The sequence below is a fragment of the Phoenix dactylifera genome, chromosome 8, assembly GCF_051530095.1.
Source record: "Phoenix dactylifera cultivar Ajwa chromosome 8, Ajwa_hap1_PhDact_Kaust_v1.1, whole genome shotgun sequence".
In the NCBI taxonomy this organism is placed as follows: domain Eukaryota; kingdom Viridiplantae; phylum Streptophyta; class Magnoliopsida; order Arecales; family Arecaceae; genus Phoenix; species Phoenix dactylifera.
The window spans coordinates 10619707-10636529 of NC_143197.1; the positions used below are offsets into that span (position 1 = coordinate 10619707).

General features: G+C 37.3%; 1 protein-coding gene and 1 pseudogene across 2 annotated transcripts; both read left to right on the plus strand.

Annotated features, from left to right (window-relative positions):
- Nucleotides 1-438: 438 nt before the first annotated feature.
- LOC103723887 (transcriptional activator hap3 pseudogene) lies at nucleotides 439-2070 on the plus strand (annotated as a pseudogene).
- A 9647-nt stretch (nucleotides 2071-11717) lies between these two features.
- Nucleotides 11718-16300, plus strand: LOC103723884 (uncharacterized). 2 transcript variants are annotated; one of them, XM_039124590.3, is made up of 5 exons: nucleotides 11718-11861; nucleotides 14442-14507; nucleotides 14627-14677; nucleotides 15047-15107; nucleotides 15192-16300. In XM_039124590.3, exons 1-5 carry the CDS (start codon nucleotides 11790-11792, stop codon nucleotides 15401-15403), a joined length of 462 nt encoding a protein of 153 aa, XP_038980518.2. In that variant the 5' UTR covers nucleotides 11718-11789; the 3' UTR covers nucleotides 15404-16300. The 2 variants fall into 2 exon arrangements, with proteins under 2 accessions (XP_038980518.2, XP_038980519.2); XM_039124591.3 differs by lacking the exon at nucleotides 14627-14677 and having other exon boundaries at nucleotides 15192-16299.
- The last annotated feature ends 523 nt before the right edge of the window (nucleotides 16301-16823 follow it).

Consider the following 16823-nt stretch of genomic DNA (forward strand, 5'->3'; position numbering starts at 1 on the left):
ACTCCATACTCGTGCAATTTTTACTGTGAAACCCTAGTCCGAAATCAGGTCATGATGTAATCAGAAACATAGAAATTCACTCTAATATGTCCATGCAGCAAAGCTTCTCAAAGCATAAGCAAATAGCATTTTTGATTTACTCGGAAATGGATCAGATAAATGGTCCATTGTATATCTGGCTGCGCTTTAGTACACATACTTATTTACATACTTTGGTTACTTTGAAGAAGCCTATTTGCAAATGCATTTAAATAATCCGAAGTTATTTTCTGCTAGGTTTTTCTTTGCATCCAACAATTTTTATTTAAAAGTCTCTAAATCCTCCTCCATTGTTTATCCCTGGATCTTCAAAATGAAGGGCTGAGTGTGAATGCTCAGTGATATTTGAAGTGTCATAATACAAATTATTTGCAATTATGTACACCAAGCCATATACAGCTACAAGGAATCATCAGATGCATTTTAAATAAGTCTGTGTCATGTGCTAGTGTCCACTTGTCGATTTCAGATCAGGCAGAATGATGAAACCAATGGAACTCTTTTCTCATACAAACTTTACCTATTAAACGAAGAAAACAAATCTTAATATGTAACCTAAAAATTTTTATTAGTATTTAGATTAGCGGAACCATTATTGGAGTGATGGCCCACCAGCATACCTAACAAAGTTAGCCCTCTATCATCAGACCATTCCACCTCTCAAGTAGTTCAAGAAAATGACATATTTGAGTCATGTGTCTGCTTGTTTTCCAATAATCAAGGAGAAAGATGTCAGTGCATTTGCTGCACATATCTGCAAGCAGCCCTATATATATTTAGAAACCTAAGGGGTTAAGGCACAACTTTTCTCCTTCCTCAAAATGGATAGTAGCATAGATGGCCAACCATATTTCAGAGTTCATAACTGCAGTGTTCCTAGAGCCACAGCAAGCACTGCTTCATATGGATGCACCAGTGAGCAAAGTCACCTATTGCCCATAGCCAATGTGGGGCGAATCATGAAGCAAGCTCTACCACAGCATGCGAAGATATCCAAACGAGCAAAAGAAACCATCCAGGAGTGTGCATCCGAGTTCATCAGCTTTGTTACTGAGGAAGCATCTGACCGATGCCGCAAGGATGACCGCAAGACTATCGATGGAGATGATATCTGTTGTGCTATGAAGACACTCGGCCTTGATGAATATGCTGATGCCATGAAAAGATATTTGTGTAGATATAGGGAGCGTGAAGAGAAGACAGCCTCTATGAAGTGCAATAAGCCAGTTCAAATTGATGTAAGAAATGAATTGCCAATCTTTAGGAGCAGTCAGCGTAGAGACCAATTGCCTTCCAAGAGTCCTCACAATGTTGCAGAGACAAGGAAATTTTTCTGAAGGCAATTTTGGGATTTCGATCGAATGTTTAAACTGCATAGCATCTAGAATGTGGCGTTTTCTTTTCTGAAGATGGGGGAGTGAGGGAGTCTAGTTGCACACTGCTGATCTTTATGTTCTACCTCTTGTCATTTATCAGCATTTCCTGTATTCTGTCATTGGTCCAATATCTAGTCCTTTAAATGGGCCCTTAGTGTTTGAAAATATTAATCTCTATGTAACTAGGATAAGGCTCTTGTATCATTTTAAGTTTCCCCATGTTAAAATTATCCTTTTCAGTTTCTAATCTGACTCTGAAACAAATGCATGAAGCGTCTGAATTTTTTTTGATTGCTGTAATACATGTGGACAGATACAAATCTTGTAGACATTTTTTTGCTGGCTGGCTTAAGAAGTTCAAAAGTAATCACTGTTGCCTATTAAAAAGATTCTACTTCATACTTTCCATTTAACTTGAAAATCAAGTGTTTTCGCTCATATATAATGAAGGGCAAACAAATAACTCAAAAATCTATTTATGATGTTTTGTATACATAAATTTTTTACAGTTTCTGGATAATTCTTGTTTACCCTTGTACTTGTGTTATAGTAGAACGAATGGAGCATCTCAAGTTTTCATTTCCACATCAAAGAAACAATTAGACTTCCGTCAAAAGTTACTCATAAGATGGTTTCACCAGAAAGTTAATTTTTTCTGCATCGATCATGGGACCTTAAATATTGAAGGGAAGCATCCCGTGCTTAAGTCAGATTTAAATTTCTGTAATCTCAAGTTATTTTAAATCTAAAGAGTGCTTTCATACTGAATTTTATTGCATGATTTCTTGTCAATAAGTTATTGACTTTAATGAACTTCAACTATACTACTGAAATATAAATGAATAGATATTTGAATCTCCAATGGATGACAATGAGAACCATGTGCAGCTAGAAATATGAAAAATCCAACAAACATATAGAGAAGATTTGTTATTTTAAAACTATAGGGTCTTATTTTTTAATGTAAAGCTCTAAGCTCTTTGGGGGGGACCATCCTTGAGTTGCTGTGCTTTTAGGAGGAGTTGATAGCAGGACCTCTTGCATTGGGAGCTGATATGGGTTGTCTGCCTTGGTTACATCATGAACATTAGAAACAAATATATCAGATTGTTCATTGGACTTACACAGCTTGTCGACAGATGTCAAGTTGGGAGATGAGAAAGCTTGAAAACTGCGACATGGCATGGAATTGTGCCAATCGACAAGATCAACCAATGTAACATGAATAGATCCGCATGCGAAGAGCTCGTGCTTTGCAGGCATCCGATGTTCCTTGAATCTGTTGCATCAAGGGGTGCCATCATTAGTATGATCATGCATGCTTCAAAAACTTTGGCAATGATACAGAAATGTCCTTAAGCAAGTAATAGGTTCATTACCTAAGTATAAGCAGAGTTGATGTATCATATAGCACTTTGTCTGAAACCAAATTATTGGAGTATTAGCCTAATTTTTGTGATTACTCAATGAAAGAAGTCATAACCCTGTTGAGCTTCATGCAATCCTTTTTGCCTTGATGCATTATAAAAGAAAGAAACACAACCTCAGAAAAAACTGGATCAAAAGAGACATAAAAAGCTTAGAAATAATCTGAAAATTCTAGAATTCGTGAAGTAATTCATTTGCAACTTAGATGTATAGGGTAATTTTAGATAAGTTGGGAATGACCTTTAAGCTCTACCTTCTAATATAAAATAAATCATAGATATGCTTCCATCATTCTCCAATATGAAGAAAGTCTCGAACCTCAGAGTTCTTGGTAATCCATATCTTCAAAAGTTTTGATCAGACTCATTTTTCAACAGGTATACTGCATCACCAAACTGTTATATTTCAGTAACATGAAATCTTCCAAAGCATTCTTGTCCATGAGGATCTACAGTTAAAAGCAAATTGTTGGGATATCAGAGAAGTCCTGCTAGGAATTTTTCAATGAAATAGGTCATATCTCTAATGAGATAGGCTTGCTGCAATTCCTCTTATCCTCCAAGAACTAAAACGGAAGAAACTTAATCTGGAATAACAAATTCAGAAAAAGAAAGAAACTAAATACAGCAGAGCTAGACATTTACAAAAAAAAAAAGTCTAGATTAAAATAACTCATGAATACAAAATTAATGTAACCTGAGAAAAATGTCAGAGTTCCACCATCGATGCTGGTCCGCAAATCTTTTATTATTTGCCAGCATGAATTTTAAATCTCTTGTTAATTCTATCCTAATGGATTCGATGAAGTCTCATTCATCAAGCAGTTGGTCATATCACCAAAGTATTCTAGTTCCCTAAGTCAAAATCCTTCAAGAAATTATTGTTTGAGGTGCCTCAAATTGTGTCCAAGAAATTAGCTAATAGAATCAACTGCTGTGGCATTGGAAAGATGTGAGTTAATTAATGTCTTATTAAGATTTTAAAGTTAATCTAAACTCTTAACAGACTAAGTCCATACTTCATGTAATGAAAACCAGATAAAACTAAGATATAAAAACTCCTACTTACACTGATGCAGAATTTAGATGATCTAAAGGGTTAAAACGAACATGAAAACAAGCAGTGCTGAATTCTGAATTCTTTTTGATTTGAGCAATGGACTCATGTTTGTCTAACATTAAAGTCCATCATTTGTTTGATGACTTGAATTCCATCTTTGTCCTCAGTTGAAGCATCATGGAGGCATTTCATGTGATTGTCCAATGGCACTGCATCTAGTAGTTAATTATGACCCTTGTCATTCTTTTACATTGTTTGAATATTCACCATCAGTCATCATATATCATTAAATCTTGTCAACATCTGGACTGATCAGTATTTTTTTCAGTCCATTTAGGACCCCCTCTTTTTTTTTTTTTGCTCTAAGAGAAGGAGGAGCAAGAGCTCCACCAATCTTGATTAATCTTGCTCCACCAATCTTGATTAACAAAATATAGGTAAAGCCATACATACTTTGAGTAGTAGAACAGATCAAAAAAAGAAAAGTGCCATCACCTAGTGGAAACAAGCAAAGTTACAGAGTACATTGAAAGAGAATCCAAAAAAAAGAGAGAAGAATAATCTTCTTGCTAGGAGCCAAAATCTACCGAGAAGAGAATAGGTTAGGGGGGTGGGTATACACCCCATATTGTAGGACATTTGAAAACTTGCAAGAGAGGGTACTTCATTCTTTGCGAGGCGTATCTACCGTGAGGTGAATGGGGTTGCGGACTGGATGCCCTCCTTCGTGGCTAAGCACTCTATGGAGATGCTATGGACTAACTGACTTGATAGCAACTCCGAGGGCACTTCGGGATATTTTACTTTCTAAATCTTTTGGATCTATTCATACTAGAATGGTGTGAATCACTCATCTTAGCAAAAAATGAAAAAAAAAAGAATAGGTTGATAGCTCTTTTCAGTGGAGTGCAGAAGGTGGTTTCTTAGAAAAATCTCAGATTTTGTCACTCTCGAATCCTACCATTGTGTTGATTCTTCAGGTAAATGGAAGAACATGTGTATAACATGGCAAAACTCACCTACAAATTCTATTCCAAGCAGTAACAAGATGTCACTTAGCATTAATGAAGTTTGAAGACATTGGATCATCCCAAAAAGGCTCAAGAAAATTGCAGAAAAGACACTCCTCTTCTTTTTCATCAGCTTGCAAGGTCAAGCAACTAACTTGCAAGGTTTTATTAGATGCAACAAGACAGATGATCTATATGTATTGGTGAAGTTGGTGTTTAAAATAGGCAAGCATGGTTTCTATGATATCAGAAGTTACAGAGGTTAGATTGCTGGAGCATCAAGGCGTTGTGGTGCAACCATTCAGCTCTGAAAGGGAAGCCCAATGTCATTTCTTATTTTGAAATCAGCAAGGCCTAACGTATCATTTGAAATATTTCTATTAAGAATGGTGCAAGTTTCGAAAAGCATGGAACCTGCCTTGATCCTTCCAACATAAGCATTCTGAACGGGCATTTGAATGCAGGAGATTTGAATCAACTGAAGATTTTTTCCCCTTTAAAGTTTCAGGCTTTGGGCTTTCAAGTTGACAAGTTATATCCCATAGTTACGCATGCAACTCGAATTGGGTGTCAGAAGCCAAATTAAATCCAACTTTTACTTCGTACTGAGTTGGGGGCTTAGCTTGAGCTGGAAAATATCAACGAAATATTACTTCGAAACGTTATCATGCAGGAAGGTAATCAAGTAGCTGATCTCCTGGTCAATTATGCAAGTATAGAGCATTTAGAAGAGGTTTGGACCTGTCACGGCCCTGATCCAGACATGATTTGTTAAGCCCTAAGTCTGGCCCATGACCCGGCTGTGCTACCGTAGGAATTTGCCCACAATAACACGAAGCCTATGATAACAAAATTCTTCCATGTAACAAAATAACATTTGATCATCTTCATTTGTAAATCAAAGGAAGCAGGTACATATCATCCAAATCAACTATTTGATTTTGCAAGATTACAACGCAAATTTATTAGTATAGCTGCATCCATGAATCCTTGTAACTATGCTTCAAACTTTATTTTCTTTTATTCTTCTCCACTCCTAGCAACCGTACTTATCTGAAATAAAAAAAAAACAAAAAGAGGCATATGAGCTTTGCGACTCGATAAGTAACCATGCACCATCTTACCAGATCAAGCATGAGTTTTTTCAAGTCAATGCATCATATAAAGAAAATAATAGTTTATCCAAAATAAGCATTTCATAGCATATATATTAAAAGCATGTCATAAAGCAAGTCATGCATGTATAAATCATATAATTTCCATGAACAATGTTTCAAGCTCATTTTGCAAATAATTGCATAACTCATTTTTCTTTTTTTTTGCCATTTAGCCATTGCACATTTTAAAACCTTGCTCGCAGATGTGCATGCTGCTATGGTGACTATAATCCCGTGACACGGTAATCTTCGTAATTGGCAAGATTCATAATTGATATTCATTACTATCTTTAATCCATTGGTAGAGGGCCATTTTTGTTGGATGCTAGCTCCAGGGTATTGATTGTCCTCTATTTTTAGAAGCAGTCATAGCTATCTGAGAGCTTTTAAAATATTTCATAATTTTTCATAAACCATACCATAAATAGTAGGTTTGAAAATGCTAAATGGTGTCACAATAGTTTAATCATATATAATTATGCGAAATATGCAATTTTTAATGAAGTATTCTAATCATGCCACATATATCATTTCATATAGTTTTTCATAAATTATATATAAATCATTTACATCAATAATTCAGTAAAGATGCTATTTGACCAAAAACAGGTTTCATTATCAATCACATGCTTAATCCTATATTTTAAGAAAAACAGGATCTATCATATCAAATATCATTCATAATTTTGTACTAGAAATTAATTAGTATTTTGAAATTCAAAAGGCTTATGCCAGGGTCACTTCGCTAGACAATCCAGTTAACCCTATAAAAATATTAAAAAAAATAATTATATTCTATTTGACAATCTTAATCGCATTAAAATAATAAGATAGGGTCAAGCGTTCGACGATTCTGGGTGGGTCAGATCTAAACAATTCGATTAATAAATTATAGGGCATGGACTCGATCATAGCGAAGGTAAACTCATCATAAGTGAGTTCCATCGATCTTGACAAGGTCGGATGATCGGTTTAGTAGGCGACCCCGAGCGCCCAAGCAGTTCAAGGCCTCTTTCTAGGGGTCAACTCAGGTTCACAAATCAGGTCGACATGACTCGGCTCTAGGTTTCTTTGAATTCTAGAGAGAGAAAGTAGAGAGAAAGTGGAGAGAGGAGAGAGAATCTTTAGTCGGATCTGTATTTGGTCTGATCCTGGTCTTGGGCTCGGTTCGAGTGGTTCGAATCGACCATTAAAAGAAAGGTCTTGATCTAGTTAGAATGTGGGCTTGCTTAGAAAGAGAAAGAGATGCACGATCTTAAGGCTTATTGAGCTTTTGGGCTTGATTCAATAAGGTCCAATCAGAAGCTTGGCCTATTTAGTCCAGTTTGACCAAAATCAGAAAAGAGATATTTGGCTTAGGTCGACCTGGATCAATTATTGTTTTTGGTCCAAAATGCATGGACTCGGCCCACAATGGATGAACAGGGCCCAATAAGGCCCACAACGGTGAACATGGTCCAAAATGGGTACGGCCCAAAAGGAATGGATAGGGCCCATATTTGGTACGGCCTAAAAGGGATGGATAGGGTCCATATTTGGTATGGCCCAAGAGGGATGAACAAGGCCCAACAAGTCCCAAAGGAATACGACCCACCATGGACATGGCCCAACAGGATGAATAGAGCCCGAGCTCGGCTTACAAAGGACATGGCCCAATAGGGCCCAACGTGACTGAATAGGGCCCAAATTTGGCCCACAATGTGTACGGCCCAACATGGCCTAAAGTGATTGAACTGGCCCAAATTTGGCCTACAATGGGTACGTTACAATAGGGCATGAATGGTTGTGTTGTGGTTCAAATTTGGCCCAAGGGTGACCACACCAGTGGAGTCGAGGGAGCCACCAGTTGTTGGAAGAAGGAGACGAGAGCCACTTCCTACGCGACGGCTGCGGACCTGCATAAAAGCCTCACCGGTGTTTCCGATGAGGGCCCTCCGACGATCAAGTTAGAGTGTGATAAATTTGATCCAGCCAAAAAGTTCCTTAGAAGTTACCTGACCAGGCTATTTATAGTCCTAGTGGAGAGGCCCAGGTGGCAGAGGCACTGTCAGCCCTCATCATGAAGAGGCATGGTTCTGAGCAAAATGGTGCGCAGCTTAGGCTCGTTGGTAGTGTGTAGTACTACCCGTTCTTAAGAACGGTAGGGAGTTGATAGTCACATCAGTGTATGGCCGGAGTAGTCATCGTGCCGTCCTTTGATTGTTGAGGGCCGACTATGGAGACGTGGCATGGTGGTATTGTAATGTACGGCCACGTAGGTGAGCGTAGATGCGCAAATGGGTGCAGTTGTTGGCGAGGCCGAGCCCGTTGAGAGGTCGCATCATGTGTTTGACGAGGTCGGCTTAACGGGTGCTGAGAGTAGCTCGGCTTTTCGGATTTCGAGGTGTACTCAGTGGAACGCCTCGAGCTCGAGGGTCGGGGCATACTACTGAAGTAGACGCCCCGAGCTTGGTCGGGGCGGGTCGACGATACTGAAGACACCCCGAACTCGGTTGGGGGAGTCAGCGAATATCTGAAGCTGAGCTGGTTCCGGGCTGGAATGAGGCTTCGATCGGACTGTGTTGGCGTTTATTGGGTTAGAACTGGGCGGCCTTTTAGTTGTGAACTGGATGATTCATTTCGCCCCCCACATGATGCAGGTGCACTATAAAAACATTAAGAGATGTGAAGAATGTCATAACACATGAGCTCTTAGCTTCTTATATTTATCAGGTGGAGCTGTATAGATAGGCAAACATCAGTTATAAAGCAAATTGAGTCTAAGATTGGTGTAGTTGGCTCGATTATGAGGAGTCAGATGATGATCTCGCAAGGTGGAACTCTGTTAGAGTGCTATTGTAGAGGTACCTACAATAATATCATTGAACCAATTCATCAATCCGTTTTCTAAAAAAATAATTAAAAAACTAGTACCTACGTAGATTCAGAATACTTAACAAACTTGTCTTTTAATTTTGTTAGGAAAGATTTGAAAATTGAAAAAGGGTGGAGCATTTATATAATATTTCAAAAATTTCAGAGAAATAAGAACTTGGGCACTACAACTCTGCTGCATTGTTATAATATTGGCTATCTTATATGGTTGGCTTGGAATAGAAGGATATTTGATGCTTTGCTTCTCTCCCCACAAGAAATCTTGCAAAGAGCTGAATGTTTCTTTCAGGAATCATGCAGCCACCAACAACAATGCCCATTCTTCAATGGGGAATTTGTGGTTTCTATCATCTTTAACCTTCTCCTTATGGGATTCATTTCACCTAGGAACCTCCACCCATCATTTTGTGTAGATAAACTTTGATGGTACCATTCTTAATGGTGGGAAATTGAGTGGTGCAAGCTTTGTTATCCAAGATCATAGAGGCATGGTAATAGCACTTGGAGGCAATAACTTCTTTGATGCTAATGTTCTCATGGCTGAGGTTTGAGCTCCCTACCAAGGTCTTAATTATGCTTTCTTCAATCTCAATGCCAAGAAAATCTTCTTGGAAAGGGACTCCCTCACCATTGTTAACCGGTTCGAAAGCTGCCAAGACTTTCACCATTGCTGCTGGATATCTGGAGAATGACACCATCATTGGGAAACTTTCAGGCTGGTCTTTACAAATAGACAAATAATGTTGCAAATTGGGTTGCATCTCATGTTGCCCATCATGTTGTGAACATCCTCTAGAATTCTCTTGCTCTGTTTCCACCACCCCTTGAGGGTTTGTAATGTGATGCCTATGGATGTCTCTATAACCATACTATTTGAGTCTTCCATTTTCACAAAAAAGAAAAATGTAGGGCTCGTTTGGTTCGCGGGAAGCATTTTCCTTCCTAGGAATATGATTCCTGGGAAACAAATTCCTAGGAAGAGGATGCCTAGGAAAGTATTTTTGGCATGTTTGGTTGACCATGAGAAAGTGACAAATTTCCAAGATGCTTATGTTTGGTTGGCCATCCACTTTCCTAGAAAAGTTATATATAATTCCTATTATGCCCTTAATAAAAATTAGATTTTTAATGCCTCTTTAATGCTTCTTTAATGCTGAAGGGACTTTTTGGGAAAAAGTAAAAATAGAGTGATTCCCGCCTCATGGGAAAGTAACTTTCCCATGTTTCTCATGGGAAAGACTTTCCCATGAAATGTGGGAATCACATTCCCATGGGAATATAACTTTCCCTTCTCTCTCTTTTGAAAACTCCAACCAAACAAGAGGCATCTCATTACTTTCCCGTTGACCACACTTTCCCCCCTTCTTTTCCCGCGAACCAAACGAGCCCGTAAGGTTATTGATCCACACATATAAATAGAATCAAAAACTTTATTATAATAAAATATTGTTTGTTTTAATCCATGTCTTTCTTGTACACGCTATTTGGTTTTCTTTAAAAAATGCTCGACTAAATCAACTCATTCGAGAAGGATTTATAAGATCGATAATTCAAGGTTTTCAATAATTTGAAAATAATGGCACGATACACTAAAAAATCAATATCAATTGTTTGTTTTGCTGCACATGCTTCACTCATTGTTAATTAAAAAAATAAGACTATAAGTGCAGGAAGTAGTTTCTTTATCATTACTTTGAGCTTAATCCGAACTTAATTTCAAACCAAACCACAGAAAAATACTTGCCTAAAAATAGTAAATTGAGCTAGAAATCAGTTTAAGATTGAATGAAATTCTACTTAAGCTTGAATTAGAAACATGATTCAAATCTAAATTAATATTTAATGGATTCAAAAATTAAGTAATCATTTAAGCTTAAGTGCTCCTAATATTGTCGATCGTTGGATCTAAGATCCAATACGCACTAGCTAAACTTATATATAACATATATTTTAAAGTCTAATCAAGCTAAGCCTTATTGATTTGGGAGTATTTTGGCTTGGCTTGAAATTAATTCGAGCTTATATTGTTGGTTCAGGCTTGGTTTGTTTAGCTTCAAACCGAGCCTGAACTAGCTTTCTTTGAACTAAGCTTGAGTTGTTTAGACGTTTGTCAATTCTATTATAAACTGATTTTAGTCCATTCCCATGTAATTAGACAACAATACCTCAATTATTCGGAGGTTTTGGATTTTAGTTCATTTCCATGCAATTACACAATAGATATTTCTCAGGTTCAACCCTACCGCTATTAGCAATGGCAATCAAGTTGGCACGATTGGAGACAGGTCAAGTTAGATGTACGTTAGGTTAAAAATTTATTAAACAAAATTTGATAAAGCAAGTCAAAAATTCATTTCAAATCTATTTTTTTATTAAATAGGTGTAAATGGATCAAATCAGATTAAATAAATTAAACAAGTATTAAAAAAATTAAAATGAGTTAAGTGGGTCTTAAATAGTTCAATGAGTTTTAAAATAAGTTAAATGAATTAGGCTATGATCGGACCTAATAGGTTAAAATAGGTTAAATAGATCAAAAATCTATCTAACGTTCTTTATTTTATTTTATTTTATTTTTTTTATTTTTTGCTAGGACCTACAGAACGGGTGCAAACGAATTGACCCATTTATGGCCAATATCCATTTGTGCCAAACCTGAGTCGATTTAAAGCGAGCGAGCTGCAGGTTGGGTTGGTGTTCGCGTCGTCAATGGTCGATTACAGATTCCGCAGTGCGGTTACGGCTCAATCTATACACTTCCTCCCTCCCTCCCTCCCTCCCTCCCTCCCTCCTCCTCCTCCTCCTCCTCCTCCTCTCTCTCTCTCTCTCTCTCTCTCTCTCTCTTAATGGCTTGTGGAATCTGCAACCCCTCCTTGAGGCCTTCCATCCTTCCCCATCGCCCGACAGCGCTGAAAGAGGTAACAAACCGCTTCTTCTGTCGTCCTTCCCAAATCTCAATTTTGTTCAATTGGTTCTGCTTAAAGTTGACATTTTTAGTTGTTTAGAGAAATTTTTGGGTTGTTATCAGCTATACTAGTACCAGATTATTAATCAGCACTACGAGGGTTATACAGTGACGGCATCTTTGCCTCGGGGTCCTGTAGACTTATTCCTCCGATAACTATGTTGGCTGAGACATTATTATTATAGCGGCACTAAAATTTGTAATTAAATGCTTCCTTTTTTTTTAATGAAATCCTTACCAGGGTGTTCTTAGTAGCAATTAGCCAAGTTAAGATTGAAGTATTGTAGGAGGCTATCTATGGAGTAGATGTGGATTCTTATTAAAAAGGGTAAAGAAAAAAAATGGAAAAAGAAAAAGATTGGCCTTATCTAAGGAGATGGTAGTGCAGTGGGCTATGGAGTTTTAATTTGGTGAATGGATTTAAAGCAGTGCATAAGGGTCTTTTTAGCATCAATTTTAAGGTGCCTTTTATGCTGGGCTGGTCTCTGTTGCATTCACTTAAAGTGGTTCGAGGTGTCAATCTAAAAAAAGAAAAGTGTGAATTCTTGGTGATGGGTGTCAATGTGGGTTGTGGAAAAGTGAGAGAGTTGGTAACTTCGAGTGTCCTGGCCTTCCCCAAAAAGAAGTTGCAGCTTCTTATTAAGAATTGGAGGCAATACATGCTTGATGGCATTGTTTTATTTTTTCTTATTAAATTGTTTTTTTAGGTGTGATATTTTGTTTCTATGCTTCTGTCTTACAATAATAACTTAGTGAGAGATGTGCTAAGATGAAGATTTTTTCTGAGAAGTTATCGTTTAATTTGTTTGATTGGATTACAGAAGTTTGTCGCAATTTGCTTGAAACACGGTAGTGGTGTTCGAGAAGAATGCTAGGTATTGTTACTCTCCTCAAAGGAAAACCTTCTTTTGATGGTGAGAATCTAGGTTAGGATAGGCAGGGTACTTTGTTTAGAAGAAAGGGTGCTTCTGAAACTTTTTCTGGATGGACCTTTGGTGTTTAATCTTTCAGGGTGTTATGCCTTAAGCAATTCTGGACTGAGAGTGAAAACACAGAACTTGTCAAGGGTGTTATGAGCTGAGGAAGTTAATTTGATCCTCAAAGGTCTCTTAGGACTTGAGTAGGACTGGCGTTAGCTGGTGTTTAGCTGATTGGGCACAGTATCCATATGATATCTTGGTGTTGGTGAGATATATATAAGTTGAAGCTTTTACTATATATGAGGAGAAGTGATGGAGCATGGCAGAAGTAGGAGGAATTGGAGGTCACTGGTTTTGAAAACCCCGGAGTATAAGGCCTCAACAAATCACCTTCTTATAAGCATGTAATATTTTACGCATGGAGGTAAATGAGAGTCGAACTCCTATTCAAACCTATAATAGTAGTTCCTCCATATGATTCTATCTATTTGTGTTGTCCAGAATTGAGTCGATCTTTGGAGACCATAGTAGTTGAAACATCTGGAGGCCTTTTGGTGAGATTGTTGTGTCAAAGAGAATACTTTTATATGTCTAGGAATGAAGTAGATAGGAGAAATTGATCTCCTTCAACTTGTGGCAATTTATTTGAAGTCTTATTGTTGTTGTAGAAGTCATTCATGATCCTCCATTTGTAGTTCCTCTTGATGTGATCATTTATGAAAACCATAGAAAGATGGTGGCAAGTTACGCTTGCTAGCTTTTACTTCCTTTCTTGCAAATTAAAGAGATAATCGCCTCCTCTTATTCCCATGATTTCTGCACATTGGAAATGCTCTGCAATTGATGGCATTGATTCCTCACATGATGGTTTAATGACATACTGAAACCAATTTCTGAATTCAACACTTTAGAGTTGGGCATATGGATTCTTAAGGAGATGCTCTGACATGAACTATCAGTATAGATGACATCTTGAGTCTGAAGACAGTACTTTTCCTTTGTTACTGCAGTAATGTTACTGGAATTGATCTGTTATGTGGCTTGTTGTTTTTAATTAGTTTTTCGTTGCTGCTGAACAATCCTGTTAGGATTTCCTGTCAACTTCTGCAAGTTGTAGATCAATTGACATCTATTTTTTTTCATAGATGATTGAAAACTATTTGCAACTACCTTCATTCGCACATTCATTTATAAGTACTGGTTAACAGTTTAGATAGGTGACTTCTCTTTCTTTCGGCATTATAATTCCTATTCCCAAGTTTCGTATACTTAGAAGAATTAATAATAAGAAAAGAACACAAAAATCGTAATAAAAAAAGAAAACAAAAATCGATGTTATAAGCATGATGTAGATATATCTGAAGTCTCTTAATGAATCTCTAATGGGAGACCATCTCTTAAGTTTTCATTGTTTTGTGTTTTATGCTTCACAAACAGTCTCCTGCTATCCTGCAAGAACTCTGCTTAGCCCAACTTGCTTCCTAAACTATCTTCTTCTTCAGTATTTTAAAAGTAGAGTTTTGGACTCTTTTAAGTGAATTGAACTCTTTTAAGTGATTTACTACACTTGAAGTACTTAATTCAAAATGACATTTAATCTTTTGCATTTTCAGAACTGCCACGTGATGTTCTTCTATGTTCATAGTTACTGCAGTGATCAGCTGGTGTCGAATGTACACGTATGATATCTTCAGGGGATATTTGAATGTTCAGCTATGATATCTGTTGGTTGTCCCTTGTAATTATGGATTTACTTGGAATTGTTATTTTTGATGCATTACATGCATGGTTACTGAAGCTGGAGTCTCATGCAACTTCTATGCATAGGATACCAAAATCTGCTGATGAGGTGATTTTAGCTATACTGAAATGCCAGTTCTTGATAACTATATCAAAGGTTTCAAGTTTACATTTTCCAGCCAATTACAGCATATGAAATATCCACCAGGAGACCCCCTTTCAACACTCAATAAACTAGGCTTATAATTTATGAGAAGTTGAATCAGCTTGTTCTTTTTGCAAAGGGGGAAGATGTCCGCATTATCTCCATTTATGACTCCAAATCAAACGGAAGACTTTCATAATGTGATGAAAGAGAACCAAATGCCTACATCCAGTTCTTGCTTGCTAGTGGCATTTTGTCATGTTGTCTGTTTTTATAAGTGTCTGTCATACTGATGGACTTCCTCTCTCTGATATGTTATCAACCTGTTGGCAGGAGGCGCGAATACAAGCTTCACTTGTAAGTAGAATATCGGGTCAAGCAGCACCCAGGCCAGGTCTAATCCCATCGCTCTGTGGTGTGCAATTATTTAAATTTAAACACATCCATTTTAGCTGATGCTTTGCACTATTATTTGCAGCCATGAAACTATCCAGACCTAACAACATCATCAGTTTGGACATCACTATGGGATGCTGCCAGAATCTATTGATGCCTGTCAGATATTTGCGTGTTTCGGTTGCTAGCTGCAAGACTGAAGATTCCAATGTGATAATATCTGGTTATTGGATGGGACCTGATATTGAAGATGGTTGGGGATTTGTTGAGGCTGCAGTCGATCGAAATATTTGATTGTTGATAGGGCACATGTACTTGCCAATTATGTGAGTTTTCCAATACCCAATATACCGCATATTGTGTTGGCTCAGGCCTTTTGTACCACTTTATTTCCTTAATGAAGTCAGGTGGTGCTCTGCTCCTCCTTTTTAGCAAAAAAAGTGGCTGCATATTATGATTTCAATTATGAGCAAGTCTGTTTCATTTTTAAACTCAAGAATACTTGTTACTCTTTAGGTGTCTTTATTTTGGATCACAAAGCGATGTCGATGTTAATACAATGCTTCATGAGTGTGGGGTGCTAGCTAATTGTAACAATATGTTGTTGTGATTGGAGTCTCGAAACCAGGGTTTCAAATTCGCACATTATGAATGATATCTGAAGCTTTCAACAAAGGAAATAGTAAAGCAAATCGGTTTGATAGGTATACACCTGCACCTGGACATATCTCAGAGGCCCTGATCAATGAAATGGGGGTGGTGCATCGGCATTTCGGATGCTTATCGATTTTTCCATACTTAGCAAACATGTTTCCTTGAGCTCAGTTCTTATTCTCACTCTAGGGTTGTTTGGTTTGGCGGAAGAGGGTTGCAGCTGAACTCACCATTTTCGCATGTTTGGTTTGGCAGAAGTGAGAGAGCGAACTACCATATTAAACCCTGTCCAACAAACGGTAAAGATGCTTGTTTTTGATAAGAAACTAGAGTCACTTCAGGGAAGTGAAAATTCTCAATTATGAGTACAGAGTACTTACAACAGGGAGAGACAGAAGAAGTTCACTGATTCTAATCTCTTTGATTCCATGAACATAAAATCGACGGATACATGGGATCCTATTGCTGGTTTCTAAGACGTGGGGTGAAATAGATTAGATAATATTTATTTAGAAACATTTTTATATTTGAATCAATCCATATATAAATAGAAATTTGAGCGTCTGACTGATATCATTTTTCATATCCATAAAAAAAAAACCGAATATAGATATGGATATCAAATGATCCATATCTATATATCCGATTTTTTTGTCATTTTATTTAATTTTATATAGCAATCATGAACTTTTAAAAAAAATAAATAATCATATTAATATGTTATTAACTTGTCTTATTTTTGACTTAGTAATTTCTTTGATTCTTTAGTCATAAAGTTTAATTATCCAACTCATATCTATATTTATAGTTATACTTTCCGTATCCGATTTATATCTTTATCTATCTAAAACAAATATGGATTTAAATTTTTTGTATCCAACATCCACATCTGTATCATAAATATGGATATGTATCTAACTTCACCCTACCCAAGACTCATAGATGGGCTTTTCTGAGGTTCTCAGGTGCTCTTCGGCAGTCCTATGCATTCCTTTTACAATTAGGAGTGCCCCCATTCTTGCATTCACATAAACCATATTAGCAGTCGTATGCACTCCTT